The sequence below is a fragment of the Peromyscus californicus genome, unplaced genomic scaffold, assembly GCF_007827085.1.
Source record: "Peromyscus californicus insignis strain IS unplaced genomic scaffold, ASM782708v3 Scaffold_24__1_contigs__length_46423439, whole genome shotgun sequence".
Lineage (NCBI taxonomy): Eukaryota > Metazoa > Chordata > Mammalia > Rodentia > Cricetidae > Peromyscus > Peromyscus californicus.
In genome coordinates, this window is record NW_026294535.1 from 36,942,489 (window position 1) to 36,958,280 (window position 15,792).

Consider the following 15,792-nt stretch of genomic DNA (forward strand, 5'->3'; position numbering starts at 1 on the left):
AACCCTGATGCTGAGGAGACGGAAGGATCCGCAAAGTTCCAGCCGCTAACCTAGTTCCTGGTCAGCTGACAGACCCTGCCTAAAGGGATTAAGGCAGTGACGGAGCAGAACACTCAACATCCTCCTTCATGTTCAGAGAGATGCATGCACCCTCCCCCAAACACAAACAGGTACACATATACCATACACATACATCATACACTCATGTACGTGTGACTGTGCGTGCGCGCGCGCACACACACACACACACACACACTCTCACACAAATATTGGGGAAACCAGAATTCTCATAACTACTGGTAACAATGTCAAATGCTAACTAAATGCTTAAGAATCTAAAGACGGACTTATTATATAACCCAGCAATTCCACCGAGTGACGTAACCCAAAGAAATGAAAATATGTATCTACACACAAAAATGTTTACCACAAGTGTTCGGAGCGGGATTAGTTGTAACAGCCAGAGTAGAAACCACCGTCAACCCACTAATGAACGGATAAATTCAACATGCAATATAGCCATACAAAGGAGTATTAGTAATGAGTGAGCTGAATTACCAATGTATTACTGATACAATGTAGGTGAAATCTGAATAGCATTGTTCAGGAAGTAAGTTCAATAGGACCTCATACTGTATAACTTCACTTATAGGAACTATACATTATAGGCAAATCTACAAAGACAAATCAATCAGCTCGAGTACGTGAGTAGACTACGCCTAGTGGGGTGTGGGCGTGGGGGGTTATGAAAATGCCCTGACATTGACTGTAGTGAGTTTCACAATTCTTTCACTATACTAAAAGCCACTGAATCGTATTCGTTAAGTGGGTAAATTGTAGAGAATTCTTCCACACGAGTACTTAACTTTTTTATTTTACCATTGGTCTTAGCTCCTTGTGTTATTATAAACAAAAACCACAGACTGGCCAACTTAGCAAACAGAATAGTGACTTTATTGCTCATAAAGGCGTCTCTTGGAGACACTGAAGACTAGACCCTCAGCATAGCAATCAAAGAACATGACCATCAGAAGAGTTACATGACTAATACTGTTTGCCTCCCAGTACCTTTAAGACTTATGTTTAGGGCCAGACATGTAATTCAGTAGTTAAGTACTTGCTTCGAAGGCATGAGTCCTGAGCTCAAGCCCCAGCCCAGCCCCCCCCCACCACCACCACCACCACCACCACCAAAAGAGGAAAAGAAAGAAAAATGTCTCTGTACTATACTGGCAATCTAACAGGAAAACTGCAGTGTGTGTAAAAATAAAGTGAGGTGCATACATGAGCTAAAACACTTTGTTGACCGAAGTTTCTATGGCCTGAACTGTTGAAGAGTGGCAATATATGAATAACATACTCTCTGAGAACTGCAATACAGCAAAAAGCAAGACAAGGTGAGCCCAGAGCCAGGTGTACACGTCTGGTGAGGACTTGTCAACCCGTGGCAAAATAAAATAAAATAAGAACAAAAAAACCAAGAGAGGTCAACACAGCAAAATGTGACTTTCCTTAGGCATCCACTACCGCAAGATGTGTTTGGGGAGACACATCCAATCCACCGAACCACTTGGCAATAAATATTTAAAAAAACCAATCTGCTTTACGAGAAAGGTTTCCTACGATGGGATATATTTTAAAACTTACTCCCAACTAGAAAAGGCATAACCAAGGAAAGTCCCAAGTATGCCAAGTCCCAGGCGCAGGGATGGAGTGAGTGATGGTCTTGTAAATGACCCATCTGAGGTAAACACAGCACCCTTGAATGTGTGGACATCAACAGGTACAATCAGTCCTCCTTTGCTACAGCTTCGGTGTGCCGGCCAAGGAGATCCACCGTCATCCCACGGCATTCTCACAAAACGTACAACATCCCTAAAACGGGAGAGTCTTTCCCCATGATCTCCGTCCAGTGTCAACTGTTCTCAGGACGACAGAGGATGTACAGCATCATGGTTTGCTTTGATCAGGTGAATTTAAAATATCTGCTTTTAAATTCAGCTTTAAAAATACAAATAAAAAAATTTATTTTGGGGGCAAATGCCCAAAATTCAAATCCCAATTTACAGTCATCATCTCATAGCTTATAACATTGAAGCTAAAATATTCACTTTGCCTTGAAAGGAAAAAGAATTATTTTGAACGATATGAAGTAAAATTCTTTCTATTTAGCGGTTTTCATTGGTGATGTTGCCCGAACACCGTCGGTCTCGGTCGGTCTCGGGATGTTGCCCAGGCTGGCCTGGAAATCAAGAGTCTCCTTTGTCAGCTTCCTGTCTGCTGGGATTACCGGTGTGATCCACCACACCCAACTTAATCCTTTGTTGATTGTCAGTGGGTTCGAAAAGTTGTCTAGGAGCTAGTTTATTCAACCTCAAATTCTGAAATATAGAAGATACTTGTGGAGATGGTTGTTCAACCTGTTTGAAAAGAAAAATAAAGTTAATTTTATAAAAATATACCTTGCCTACCATGGGCAATTCCATTCCCCTATGACTGCTGCTGGAGAAGAAATAATGCATGCCTCACAATCCTTGAAGGCTTGAGCAACCCACCAATGGGCTATCTGCTTCTTGGAGGATCATATCTGCTCCTGCCCCCGTAGCATCCCCTGTACCTAAGGGCCTGACATGGAGAAGTAAATGTGTGTTGCCTAAATAAAGGCATCTAACTTCTAAAAGCAAGGGGTAGGGCTTACTATATCATTTGGGAGCAAGGCAGAGAGTTACAATGAAGGATCCCTGTGCAAACATTAAGAACTGCAAGATGAAAAGGAGTCCTCAAGCACACGGTCCTGTACAACTGCCAATGAAGACAGCTCTTGTGTGGTACACGAAGCATAGCAGTGCCAGGATCACACTCTTCCTGCTTCTCGTGATGCCCAAGCAGCAGCCACGAGGCCAGTGTGGCCCTCAGTTTTTACCATCGTAGGAAAAGGGAAAAGAAATAGAACTCATCTCCACGATGCTGTTATCTGTACATTTTAGAGATTGGGCGTGATTCATCAACCACTTCTACTAACTTGCCTGAACTTCTGGAACCTGGATTTATTCTAGGCATCTCTACAAAGGCATGATTTAGTGAAATATTTAAGCCGGTGATGTGGATTACACTCTGCGAGGTTGGATGATGGACCTCATCATCCAGTCATCTGAAAGCCTTAACAGGAAAGGCTTGTTCCCCAGGAAGGTCAGTACCTGCCCACTTTCAAGACTCACGCTACAGCATCGTCTACATTTGAGTCTACAAATCTCCCCTGCAGGTCTCCGCAATCACTTGAGCAGGCTCCTTCCAACGAAGTCTACTTGGACAGACACTCCGATCGACAGACAGACCATGCATGTGACTGTTTCCCTGGGAACTTGGACTAATACAGGGGCTGACCTTCCCTCGGCCATTGTGACTGTCTTAGCTAGCTTGCTTTTTATATTACAATGTACATTTTACAGAAACCTATTTTCTGGAAATAATTGTTTTATCTGATAAATTTAGCAGGGTTCGCTCAGATATCACAAAGTACAACTGTATTTTCCATTTCCTATTTTCGAAGCAGGCAAGAAGATACCAGGTCAACATTGTCCCTTCAGGAATTTTTTTTAAAAGCCCCGTAGCTGTTGATGTACTAGGAAACATGAAAGCAAGGAAGGGCTCAGTCATTTAGTAGTGTCACTCAGACCATAATGACATTTGGGCCAATCAGGAACCGTATATAACATAATAGTAGTTCCCTAAGATCAAAACGGAGCTAAAGTTTTCCTACTGACTAGTGCAATGCAGTAGCCACAGATTTGTGGAGTTGGTGATGTAAACCTGCTGATATGGAAAGTATATAACACTAGACAATGACTAAGCTTCTAGGTGATGCCTTTATTATTTTATTTAGAGCAATGGTTCTCAACCTGTGGGTCATGACCCCTTTATGGGTTGACTGACTTTGATAGAGGTTGCCTAAGACCATCGGAAAGTACAGATATTTACATTACGATTCATAACAATAGCAAAAACACAGTTAATGAAGTAGCAATGAAAATAATTTGGGGGGGGGCATGACAAAAGCGTTAGGAAGACTGAGAACCACTGATGTAGAGAACGATCCACTTACATTTTTTTTCACCCCGTCAAAGGGCATATGAGGCGTCCTCACACAACTCAGACTGACTGTTGTGCACTAAGAGGCCACCCTAACCACAGCCATCTACGCTGGTGTGAGCACACGCCGAGGACATTGGCACAACAACGGAACATGCCTAAGGAGGCATTTCTCAAAACTTATCCCTGTAGTTCAGCCATGTACGTCTTCACGGGTAGAATTTAAATGCTGGCATGGCTTGTAGGTAGAAATGTGAATTTGAATGAAAGGTATATGGACGGCCCTTGTCATTGGATTTTTCTTTCAGAAATGATATATTCATCTAGAATTATGGGAATATAGAAGTCTCTCATTTACCAGTCCTAACATTCTGAATTCTGTTTCCTTGGTTACAGGGATTCCCGTAGAGGCCATATACTTTTGGCAAAGCCTGTGAGAAAGACCATCATCCCCTTCCACGAGCAAACTTTGGGCTGATGTCATCAGGCAAGGACGTGAGCCAGCACACCACAGTCCCCAAGTTCACGCTTACGTTCACAGATCTGCAATACTGGTCTTGGTCAAAGTAGAAAGGCTCCAGCAGACTCAGGCCTGGGGCTGAGTAACACTGCCATTTTCTCTTTGTACCACCACACGAAATCATAACCCTCACCCAATGTCGGTGAGAAGAAATATAACTCAAGAAATTTTTTTTTGAAGGCTCTTTCTTTAGAATTGTCCCTTTATCGCACTGGTCAAAAAGCCTCGCTTCAGGGCTTTTGCAAGGCTACTTTCACGAGGGGGGGGGTCACACTAAGATGGAAATGTCATATCAAATGTCATATCTGCACCGGGGTATAGAATGAGGCTTAGAATCACCATGGATACTTCTATTGCCATGGAAGAAAAAGGACAGTCTGTTTCCCCACAAAACATGTCGCTAATACTAATTCTGATTAGTGATACCTGGCTCCACCCTACGCCCAGGCCAAACACATATGTGCCATTCTTGGCTCAACCCCAGCCGTACCTCACTCATCTTCGGGACCCATCAGCTCAGCCCCTTAGCATCTCTCCTCCTTCCCTGTTGTAAGCACCTGACTTTTAGACCAATCACCGTCCATACCCAGGGTTTCTTTATGCTAGGAACTTACGATTTCTCCCCTAATCACCATCCATTACATCAAGGTCAAGGTCACCTCCTTAAATTTCAACTCACAAGCACTTACAATGTTCCTAGGGATCTCCACTCCAATCAGAATGGACAGTCTCTTCAGAAGACTCTCTGTCCATCCGTCCTGACTGCCCTGTGTCTGCAGCCCTACCTCTCAACTGCATACCGAGCTCTCCCAGTCATCTGCCGTCACCTCACAGTTAAACTCTTTGACAGGCAGACTCTTAGAGACCGTTATATGCCCCGTACCTTCTTCAGGCAGTGGTCATGAGTATCACCCTTTAGAACCTGGGCAGGTTCATTAGCACTTTCGTCTCAACTGAACCCCACCTAGCAAATCTGTAGCAGGTACATTAATCAACCGACCGGTAAGCGTCTCTTGGAACCATCTCTAAGCGGAGCAACTATTACCGCCTGCCAGGGGAAGACGCGTGATTTCCTCAAACAAGGTCATCTTGTGTCTCTTTCCTCTCAGTAAATGGCTCTGCTCTTGCCCAAACTGTTTCAGCCAGAAGGCAGGGAATCATTCAGGATTATCCCCTTTTGCCTTCTCCCATCTAGTCACCCTGTTGACAGCTACATCTCCAAAATATAAAAGTCAAAAGGAAGAGATGAATAAAAAAATTAATTGATTCCCTTAGTGAATTGGTCAATAAAAACAGTTGACTGACTGAAGCCAAAAGGTGACAGCGAGAAATCCCATGGTGCTGGGAGAGCTAGTCTAGACCGAGAAGCCTCAAGAGCCCACTTACGGCACAGTGAGTGAGCCTTTACCCAAAGGAACTGAGTGAGCATCCCAGAGAGTGGAGTATATGGGAAGGATGGTGAGCAGGCAATGGGAATAACCAACCAGTTCATCCCCCAGTGATGGATGAGGAAAGAGCTAACACCAAGCGGACACAGAAGAGCAGCTTGGGAAAGAGGTGAGACACCAGCGGTCTTGAGGTCCTGACGGCACAGGGATACCCTGACAGAAATAGACAGTCCCGTCCGGGCCCACTGCAGAGGGCAAGGTTTAAAGGAAACATGAGCACAGGGGAACATCGCTCCTACCATTCGGAATTTACTGGGGCTTTCGTCATCCCATGGGAAGCCATCGCCCGTTCTTTTGGACCCTCTAAGCGGTGCTGACTCCTCGTCCGTATCCATGTCATTGGAAGAAGTTGACAACCATCCTTCATCAAAGGTGAACCTCCCCTGGGTGGCTGGAGACGCCTCACCCCCGGAGCTGTCCGCGGCGGCTCTGCTGTCTGGGGTTCTATAGAGGGGTGATGCTGGAGGCTGTGTGCTGGGCGTTCCTCCAAGTCGAGGGCTTGAAGGCTGGGATGGAAAGCCAGCGGGAGATGCACGGGCACTGGAGAGCTGCTTCTGCAGGAAGTGCTTCAGGCGAGTCCTCCTGGGGAAACTGCGCTTCCTGATGGCGCTCCTGAGCTCGGACTCCTGCGCGATGACGTACACGCGGGAGTGACCCCTGGTCACTGCAGTGTAGACGTGCTGCCAGTGCTGGCGGCCGGCCTTCCCCACCACGTAGGCGACTGTGTCCTCCTCGGACCCCTGGGAGGTGAAAACAGTGAGGAGACTCAGCACCAGCAAGTCAGCAGGGCGGGCTCGGGCCGGAGGCTGGGAAGATGGCTCCCTGGGGGAAAGTGCTTGAATAACCAGACCCCTCATGAAAGCCTAGAGTACAGCTCAAGTCTCACTAGCTAAGCCTGGCAGAGACAAGAGGAGAAACAAGGAGACCTCATCTCAAACCAATGGAGAACAAGGGCTCAAGGCTGCTCTGACCTCCACACAGGCACATCTGCACTCAGGCACGCAAGTATGCACATGCACACCAGCAGACACACACACAAGACTAAGAGAGGAGAGAAGTCCGCGTGCGCGGTACTCTCATGTTCTTCCACCTGGCCAGCGGGTCTGCATCCATCCACTCATCCTCCAGAATCCATGCATGCTATTCATTATCTCAGAACTCACGTTTGCTAGATGCGTTACCAACGTCAGGTTCCACGGGGTCACAGCAGGCCTCTGGTGACCAAAAACAAACTCTAACGACTACACAGAGCGCTACAAGCTCCCTAACCACAGACTTTGAAACGACTGTACAAACCAACGTGGGTTAGGTATGTGTTACACTAAAGTTACTAATAATGGCAAAGAAAAAAAGACACATAAAATAGCCAATAACAGGAGACTATGTAAATATGTATAGACACCACATATGCCTGCATCAAAGATACATTAAACACATACACACAGAGACAGAGAGACAGGGACAGAGAGAGATTGGCTGGAAAAAATGGCTCTCCCAGTGGAGGGCTGGTCACAAGCTTAAGAATCTGGTCTGCATCCCTAGAACCCACATGGAAAAATAATAAATAAATAGATAAACACATAATAAGCAAATCAATCAATCAATCAATCCAAGTAATTTACACCTGGAACCCCACTGTGCGTGAGGCGGAGACAAGAGATTCTCCAGGGCTTGCTGTCCAGATTGACAAGCTCCAGGTTTAATTAGAGTCTCAAAGAACAGGTGAGGAGCTAGTGAGGGCACCTGACATTAACCTCGGGCTTCCACACACATGTGCTCCCACATGCATGAGTGCATCTGACACACACACACACGAGCACACAGACACATACTCACACATAGGTACGTGCATGCACAAATACATAAAGCATTTCTAAATGGATGATACTATATATAATTATATATGATCTGGATTATATTAAAACAAGAACCCTGATTGCCCCACATAAAGACAACCTAAGTATGTAACGGACTACACAGCATAAAGGCTTGGGAGACGGCTCCCAGGTAGAGCGCCTTCCTCACACACGGAGACGTGGGTTCCATTTCCAGAAACCGTGCTGAGGAAGGAAGACTCGGGGGTGTGTCCTTGTAATTCCAGTCCTGGTGAGATGGGAGGCGAAGACAGGCAGATCTCTGAAGCCTGGTGAAGCCATCCTAACTTTATGGTAAAATCAGACCAATGAGAGACCCTGTTTCAACAAAAGCTGAAAAGAGCCCCTGAGGAACCACGCCTGAGGTTGTCCTCTGACCTCCACGTGCACACATGCACACGTGTACTTATACAAACACACACATACATACACATACACACACATATTTCTGGAAAGTACTGAAGTTGTATTTAGCGTGTCTCTAAAAGGCTGCCCCACGGATTTTCTTTTACTCCGGTCACTGTTACATCAATTATTTCATCAACATAAGGAAAAGAGAATGATGACCCTGGGTTTCTAAGTTTAGCAAACCAAGGACATGGGAAGGAAAGCTCCCAACGTCTCTGTGTAAGCACCAGAAAGCAATTTCATGTTTGGGGCTACGTTCAGTCCGGACATTTTGATAGCAGCACACACTAATTCATCAGTAATGTTCATCAGTAATGTTCAACATCAGCAATGATATAGTAATGGGAATGTTCTAATCTTGGCAAATATGCTATTTGCCAAGCTGTCATAAAGAATATTGACATTCTAGAAAGCCGGTGAAGGACACATGGGGACACCCTGAGCTATTCCCATCTCTTCTCTAAACCTGTTATGCTCAAATAAGATTAAAAATTGTCTAAGGGAGTTGTTTACAAAATTGGAGGGTAAGTATACATTTGTAAAAATCCTTTCAAATTTATAACAATAGAATAGCAAGGTATACCAACAAAGTTGATAAGGCCAAAAATAAAAAAGATGTAAGATGACACTCTTTGCTTAAACCTTGAAAGCACAGGAAAATATATAAACACACACACACATATTCACACACACACAGAAACAGAAAGGCAGAAAGATAGACAGATTATGTGTATGTGTGTGTGTGTGTGTGTGTGTGTGAACCAGAATAACACACATATCAAATACAAGACAGAAGTCACTCTGAGCAAGGTGGGGTGTACATCTGGAAATACGTACAAAATTTAAGTTGGGTAGGCGTGTTCAAGAACCAGCAATCAATATTTTATTGAAATAGTTAAAAAATAAAAAATAATGCACAAAAGATATGTAATAAATAAAATGTCAAAGTTTAAAGACTTTAGTGCAGTCCATGTCAAGCCACGCTGGAGAGAGAGGGTGGGAGGGAGCAGAGGGTTCGAGTGCCATGGTAATGTCAGAGTTCCTCAAAATGGAGGGAGCACCAAAGAGAACAGAATGCTTATGTCTGCCGGGCATCTCCTGTGCTTTCGTGCACAGAAGGAAAGGTAACAGGAAGGAAGCTCAGTGACCTGTCACGAACATGCCCTACATTGGAAGAAAGCAGCTCCCAGGAATCAAAGCAAAATGTCAAGGGAGAGGCTAGGACGGCACTGGAAAAAAGTAAGATTAATAACAGCCAAAGAGATTAAAAAAACAAAACAAAACAACGTGAAGCGCGTCACGCTGTGGCGGGTGCTGGAGTCAACCCTGACCGTTAACCTGATGAGATCAGGAGTCACCCAGAGGACGGATCTCTGGACGCTTCTGTGACGGGGTTTCTAGACTGCCTTCATTGAAGTGGGAAGACCCTCTCTAAATATGGCGGCATTCATTCGTTGCACTGGGGTCCCAGATTGAATAAAAAGAAGACAAGAGAGCTGAGTATCCAGCATTCATTTCTCGCTGCTTCCTGACTATGGATGCAACGTGACCAACTGCCTCATGCTCCTGCCTCCGTACCTGCCCACCCCGCCATGAGGGCCCATACCCGCAAACCGTAAGCCCCAAAATAACTCTCCCTGCAACCACTGTTGGCCAAGCATTCTGCCACACCGATGATAAACTCACGAATCAACCAGGTACCCAAATAACTTTGTAAACACCCGCTCCTACCTGAAAAGTATGAATGGTCCTTGCCCAGGCGTGTTTTATCTGACAGTGCGTCATCAGTTTGCTGAAGTCCACGGTCACTTCCAAGCCAGCCTCGTTGTTGATGGTCAGAAGTCGTTTTCTTTTGAAAGTGATATCAGTTACATCCTGGGACCAAGACAAAGCATGCATGTGAGAACAACGGTCTGTCTTGGGGTGCAGCGTAAGACCCAAGCATTATATAGCAAATTAAGAATTTTGCTTGGGGGCTGAAATTGTAGCTGCAGAGCATGTGGACAGTACGTGTGAGGCTCTGGGTTCGATACCCAGAATGAGGCAACGATAACAACAACAAAGAGCTTGAAAAGGCTTAAAATCCATACTTCATCGAATGCCTTCACATTTCAGTATTTCAACGAACAGAAATAGAAAGTTCCGGTCCTCAGAACTTCGTACACTTTCCCTCACAGCCCTTTCAGAATACTTTCAGGCTGGGAGGAGGCCTAGACAAGAACAGGCACAATTTCTGAAGTTTCTACGCTGAAGCTACAACTAAGGATGGCTGTGTCTTGCCTTGTCCTTTGTTATCCAAACTTCCAAGTCACTACCAGGAAGTTTCCTTTCTGTATCTTTCATAAAGAAGGAAAGTAATGCTTTCCAGCTCAACTATTCCCAATTATTCCATTGCATTCTGATATTAATCCAGACAAGACATTGCTGAAAAAACAAAAAAAAAACAACAAAAAAAAAACAAACTACAAACCAATATTCATCGCAAAGGAGGATATATAAAAATTTCTAATGAAGAAACACTGAACAAGAATATCATCTCTAGCCGGGCGGTGGTGGCGCACGCCTTTAATCCCAGCACTCGGGAGGCAGAGCCAGGCGGATCTCTGTGAGTTCGAGGCCAGCCTGGGCTACCAAGTGAGTTCCAGGACAGGCACAAAGCTACACAGAGAAACCCTGTCTTGAAAAACCAAAAAAAAAAAAAAAGAATATCATCTCTAATGTGATGAAATCTAGGGCTTTAAAAAAAAAATCTCTAACTGGCAAACATTATTTCCTATTATGAAACTTACCCCTGTTATGAAAAATATTTCCCCATTGCACAGTCGAATGTTACTTTCAAAATCCTGCTTGATTTTGAAATCAGAAGGGGCAGCATCAGAGGGGGCAGCATCAGAGGGAACAATGTCAAAGCCTTTCCCGTTGGCTTCCCGGTCATTGTCAGGGAGTAAATCTGAGAGGTATGCATTCCGGGTACAACAGATTTTATCATCAACAGCAAAGATGAGTTTCTTGTCGTGGTCTCTGTATCGGGAAGTGATCACACGTCATCAAAACCTGGAAACTGCCCGCTTTGTTTTATTTAGCTATGAGCGTCACTCGGAGCTGACGGGAAATAATGCGCATATGTCTCTCTGCATCACTATCATTCTCCAAAGGTCAAGACGTCACGCTGTCCTAACTGTCACCTGTTTACATGACGCTCACCCTCTTGCCACCTCGGACCCTTGTGACATGGCCCAGTTCAACTCTCTCGAGTTACAAATGTTGGTGTGACTGCTCTGGCCCATCCATTTTCTAAACCAAAAGCCTTCCTTATTCTTTTCATGCAAATTCACCCTCTCTCCACATCCTGCAATTTCAGGTCTTCGAGAGCGTTCTCATACTTTCATTTTTAATAATCACGACACTGTCCTGTAAAAACACTAGCAATGAACAGTGGCTTGGGCCAGTCACTCTAAAAGCACTATAGGTTTCTTTTCCATTCTGCTCTGATTCAACCCTGTAGGGTCTTCTGCGTAAGCCATTTCGTTTACACAAACGGAGAGACCAAATTACCTGACAAGAGCATCGTTACTAGGACCACCATGAATGGGTCCAACCAAGTGCGTTTTGAATCTTCTGTTGGGCTACCCAACACAGTTTTTTTTTTGTAACAGGAGTTCCTATATTTTACACACCCCCAGGGATGAGCCTGTGCTGGCAAACACAAGAACTGTGAATTAACTTTTCTTATGTGCAAGCACCATGGCTCAGCTACACTCCTTTTCCTCTGGTCATTCACAAAAGTGTTCTCTGCACACCGCCTGTTGCTCAGGCTCCTGGAACTACCACATCGCATTAGAAATTCTCCTTATTCTCCAGGTGATCTTGAAGACGTTGGAGGCTGCCGACCTGGACACCACAGAGAAATGATCATTCTTTATTTCTCATCTTATTCTACTCACTATCCAAGTCAACTCCTCATGACACAGAATCCATCTAATGGGAGGAAAGTAAGCGTATGACTTCTGAGTATGGGGCCCTACGTGACAAATATTCATATCCATATAAATGCAAGAACAGCAAACCAAGGCAGGACTGTCCCCGAAGCGTCAGTCAGGAGGGTACTCACTTGATGAGATGGCCTACGTAGTGCTTGGAGCAGCAGTCATTGATGAGGTCACAGTCTTGCCTGAAACACATGAAAGTCAGAATCACTTCAGTAACACGGGTTACACACTCACTGCCATCTGTTTATCAACAATTATATACTGGGCCACTGGCTTTTTTAAATTATTGTTATTATAAAACTGGGAACTGAACTGAGGGTTCTGTGCTTGCTAGCACTCACACCCCTGCTGCTACAGTAGATCCCATAAGATGTTTCGAGGACTGTCTCTAGGAAAAGGTATTTTGGGTTTTTTTGTTTGTTTGTTTTAATTTGCTTCTTTTTTGTTTTATTGAGACAAGGTTTCTCTGTATAGTCCTGGCCATCCTGAAACTCGCTCTGTAGACCAGGCTGGCCTTGAACTCAGAGAGCCACCTACCTCAGCCTCCCCAGGGCTGAGATTAAAGGCGTGCGCCACCGCACCCAGCTGGAGAAAGGTGTTTTATAATTTTTGCCTTCACATAAAGTTTTGTTCCGCTCACACTTCCTGTGAGATTATAAATACGCACGAAAGAAAACCACCCTGTTTAGAATGCCTTCTGACATGTCTAATGAAAAGATACTTCACAATGAGAATTAATAATGAGAAATTACAAGTTTCTCCCCTAAACACAATGTACATTAAAAAGTTGTGAAGTTTAGAAGTTGTATAAAGTATATTAACACAGTATAAATGTTTTACCTTCTAAATGCAATAAATTGTGATGTTTTTGCACTTTTAAAATCCTTTCCTTGAAGCAACGTTTTAACTGCAGAATATAAATCTGGCAAAGAGAAAAAGGTTAACACGGAAAAATTGCCAAATTGTAATGCTACTTCTATGGGAAAATTAGCTGGCGGCTCCTACTAATCAGTCCACATAAAACATCTCACCACGTAACATACAAGGTCACCATGGGAACATCTACGTCATCCTTGAGATGGGCCATGGCAGTGGAAAGAATTTGAGAAAGGCCTAAGCCCCTGAGGTACTAGTGGTAGTCAGTTGGCATTTGAAATCTATAAGCTTAAATGGTACATCCTATCATCATAACGTATTACCATACTCAGAGCTGAGTCTTAGCGGGTAGACACCAGCTTATATACTCACATAGTCCTTCATTGGCTCAAAAGTGGCCACTGGCTTAACACGACATTTGCCCCACGTTTACCTCCACCTTCTCTTTCCTCCCCTGCCCGGCCCTCCCGCAATTCAGCCACTAAAACCTCAGCCCCGGCAGCAGGAGGAACCCTAGTGGTACTCATGCCTCGCCAGCTGTTAAGCTGTGCCGTCACTGACTACATTCATCCATGAGTGTGAAAATAAGGCTTGTGGAAGTCATTTCCCAAATGCGGCAGGTGGCTGGCCATCTCCTCCATCGCTCAGAGGACGGACTGTGACGTCATCCGCTTATAACTCTTTCACACCATCCCACTGACAAGCAGGTCTCCTCCAGTCCCTCGGCAATTGTACAAAAAGCATCAACATGTCTCACACGGCAGTAAAAACTGGAGTAGCGGGCGCAGGATGAAGTCTGTGGAAGAGTGCCTGCCTAGCATGCTCAGGCATTGGCATCAGGGCTTCTTACCACAGGAACTGGGCCTGGTGGCTGGTCCACACCTGATCCCCAGCAAAAGACCGGAAGTTCAAGGATATATATTGAGTTTGGGACTAGCCTGGCCTGTATGAGACCCTATCTATAAAACAACAACAACTGAAAAATGAAACCAAACCCGGGGCAGCGAGCTGGGCACAGTGGCACATGCCTGTTATGCTAGTGCTGGGAGGGAGGCAGGGGGGATAAGGAGTTCAAAGTCAGCCTCAGCTCTACAGCAAATTCAACGGCTGCCTGGGCTACAATGAGACCCAGCCTCAGGAAAAAAAAAAAAAAAAGACGGGAAGGCAGGCGGAAAGGAACATTGCAAGAACATTTTGTGTATCATCTAGTAGCGAATGAAGCATGGGGCACTACGGTGCTCTGCTCTAGAAAGAAAAAGTCAGTTGCTCACAGAGTCCTTCATTTCTTCAATGAAGAAATGATACTCTCCAGAAAACAGCCGACCTCACATCGCCCCCAGTCATCCCCGGCTTGCTAGAGTAGAAACTTCCAAAGGTCTCCCATTCTGCACCTCATTTTCCTCTCTGTCTATCGGATCCATATGCAATGTGCATTTTACTGATTTTAAAATACAGATTTTAGCCTCTCTGAAATTCTAGCCCAGTTATGGATCCCGTCTTGGGTCTCTGCACTTTGTAACAATGGGTACAATTTACTCAATAACTTATTAATGAGAAAGTGCTATTTGCCTCTCCAAGGAATATTTACCCAATTTTCTGAAGGAAGAGACTAATTTTCCAGACCAAGTTTTTAATTAAAACAGCCAATCGGCTAAGCTCTGCTAGCACTCTGAAATGGACAACTTCTTTTTCTTTTAAAACAACATTCTTCCGAGCCGGGCATGACAGCACAGGCCTGTAATCCCAGGACTGTGTGGGTGGAGACATGAGGATTTGGAGTTCAAAATCACACTGGACTACAGAAGACCCTGGGGCACTCAAACAAAAGTACATTCCCTTTAATGTACAGAACAGGTACCAAGATTTTAAAAAATGCTTGAGGCCGGGCGGTGATGGCACACACCTTTAATCCCAGCACTCAGGAGGCAGGGATAGATAGATTAGATAGATAGATAGATAGATAGATAGATAGATAGATAGATAGATAGATAGATGATAGATAATAGATAGATAGAGATAGATAGATAGATAGATAGATAGATAGATAGATAGATAGATAGATAGATAGATAGATGGATGCTTGAGATATACTCTACAGAGTCACAAAGAAAGCAAGCTATGAAGAGTCCACACCTGCTTTTCTCATTTGCAATAAGACCTACATTAACTAAGCTGTTGGAGAATACACATTAGCTATCAGATTTAATTAAAACCAGCTCACAAAATATGCACGTCATGATTCAATTTATATAAAACTAACATGAATAATGAGACTGGATATGCACAGAAAGGGGGACACACTTGGACGTTTTTGAAGCTGCCTGTCGACTCGATTTTCCATGCCCAAGGGGGTGGCGGAGTGCAAAGGGTGTGTCTGTGAGAACTGTGCCAGCTACAATTAGTTTCTCAGAAGAATCACTGAAATCCTTACTCATCCAGCCCTGAGTAAACCCTTACGCTAGTCTTAAAGTTTGCTCAGTCTGTTTTTAACCTAAATCAAGACCCAAAGAACCTCAGCACTGTTCTGTTTTCATCTCTGCTGCTGTGATAAGACACCAGAAGCAACTCAGGGGACGAAGGAATGAATG

At 44.5% G+C, this 15,792-nt stretch overlaps 2 protein-coding genes across 2 annotated transcripts in view; one reads left to right on the plus strand and one right to left on the minus strand.

Moving 5' to 3' along the window:
• Window positions 1-6,272, plus strand: part of Grip1 (glutamate receptor interacting protein 1) — a 644,324-nt gene extending 638,052 nt beyond the window's left edge. Inside the window, exon 26 of the mRNA XM_052753449.1 lies at window positions 4,486-6,272. Within this exon, the coding sequence (XP_052609409.1) occupies window positions 4,486-4,526 (41 nt within the window). The 3' untranslated portion in view covers window positions 4,527-6,272. The remainder of the gene's footprint in view (window positions 1-4,485) is intronic.
• Window positions 1,191-15,792, minus strand: part of Helb (DNA helicase B) — a 29,312-nt gene continuing 14,710 nt past the window's right edge. Inside the window, exons 8-13 of the mRNA XM_052753461.1 lie at window positions 13,169-13,250; window positions 12,451-12,510; window positions 11,129-11,360; window positions 10,071-10,214; window positions 6,297-6,797; window positions 1,191-2,420 (exon numbers count right to left, since the gene is read on the minus strand). Of these exons, the coding sequence (XP_052609421.1) occupies window positions 2,250-2,420; window positions 6,297-6,797; window positions 10,071-10,214; window positions 11,129-11,360; window positions 12,451-12,510; window positions 13,169-13,250 (1,190 nt within the window). The 3' untranslated portion in view covers window positions 1,191-2,249. The remainder of the gene's footprint in view (window positions 2,421-6,296; window positions 6,798-10,070; window positions 10,215-11,128; window positions 11,361-12,450; window positions 12,511-13,168; window positions 13,251-15,792) is intronic.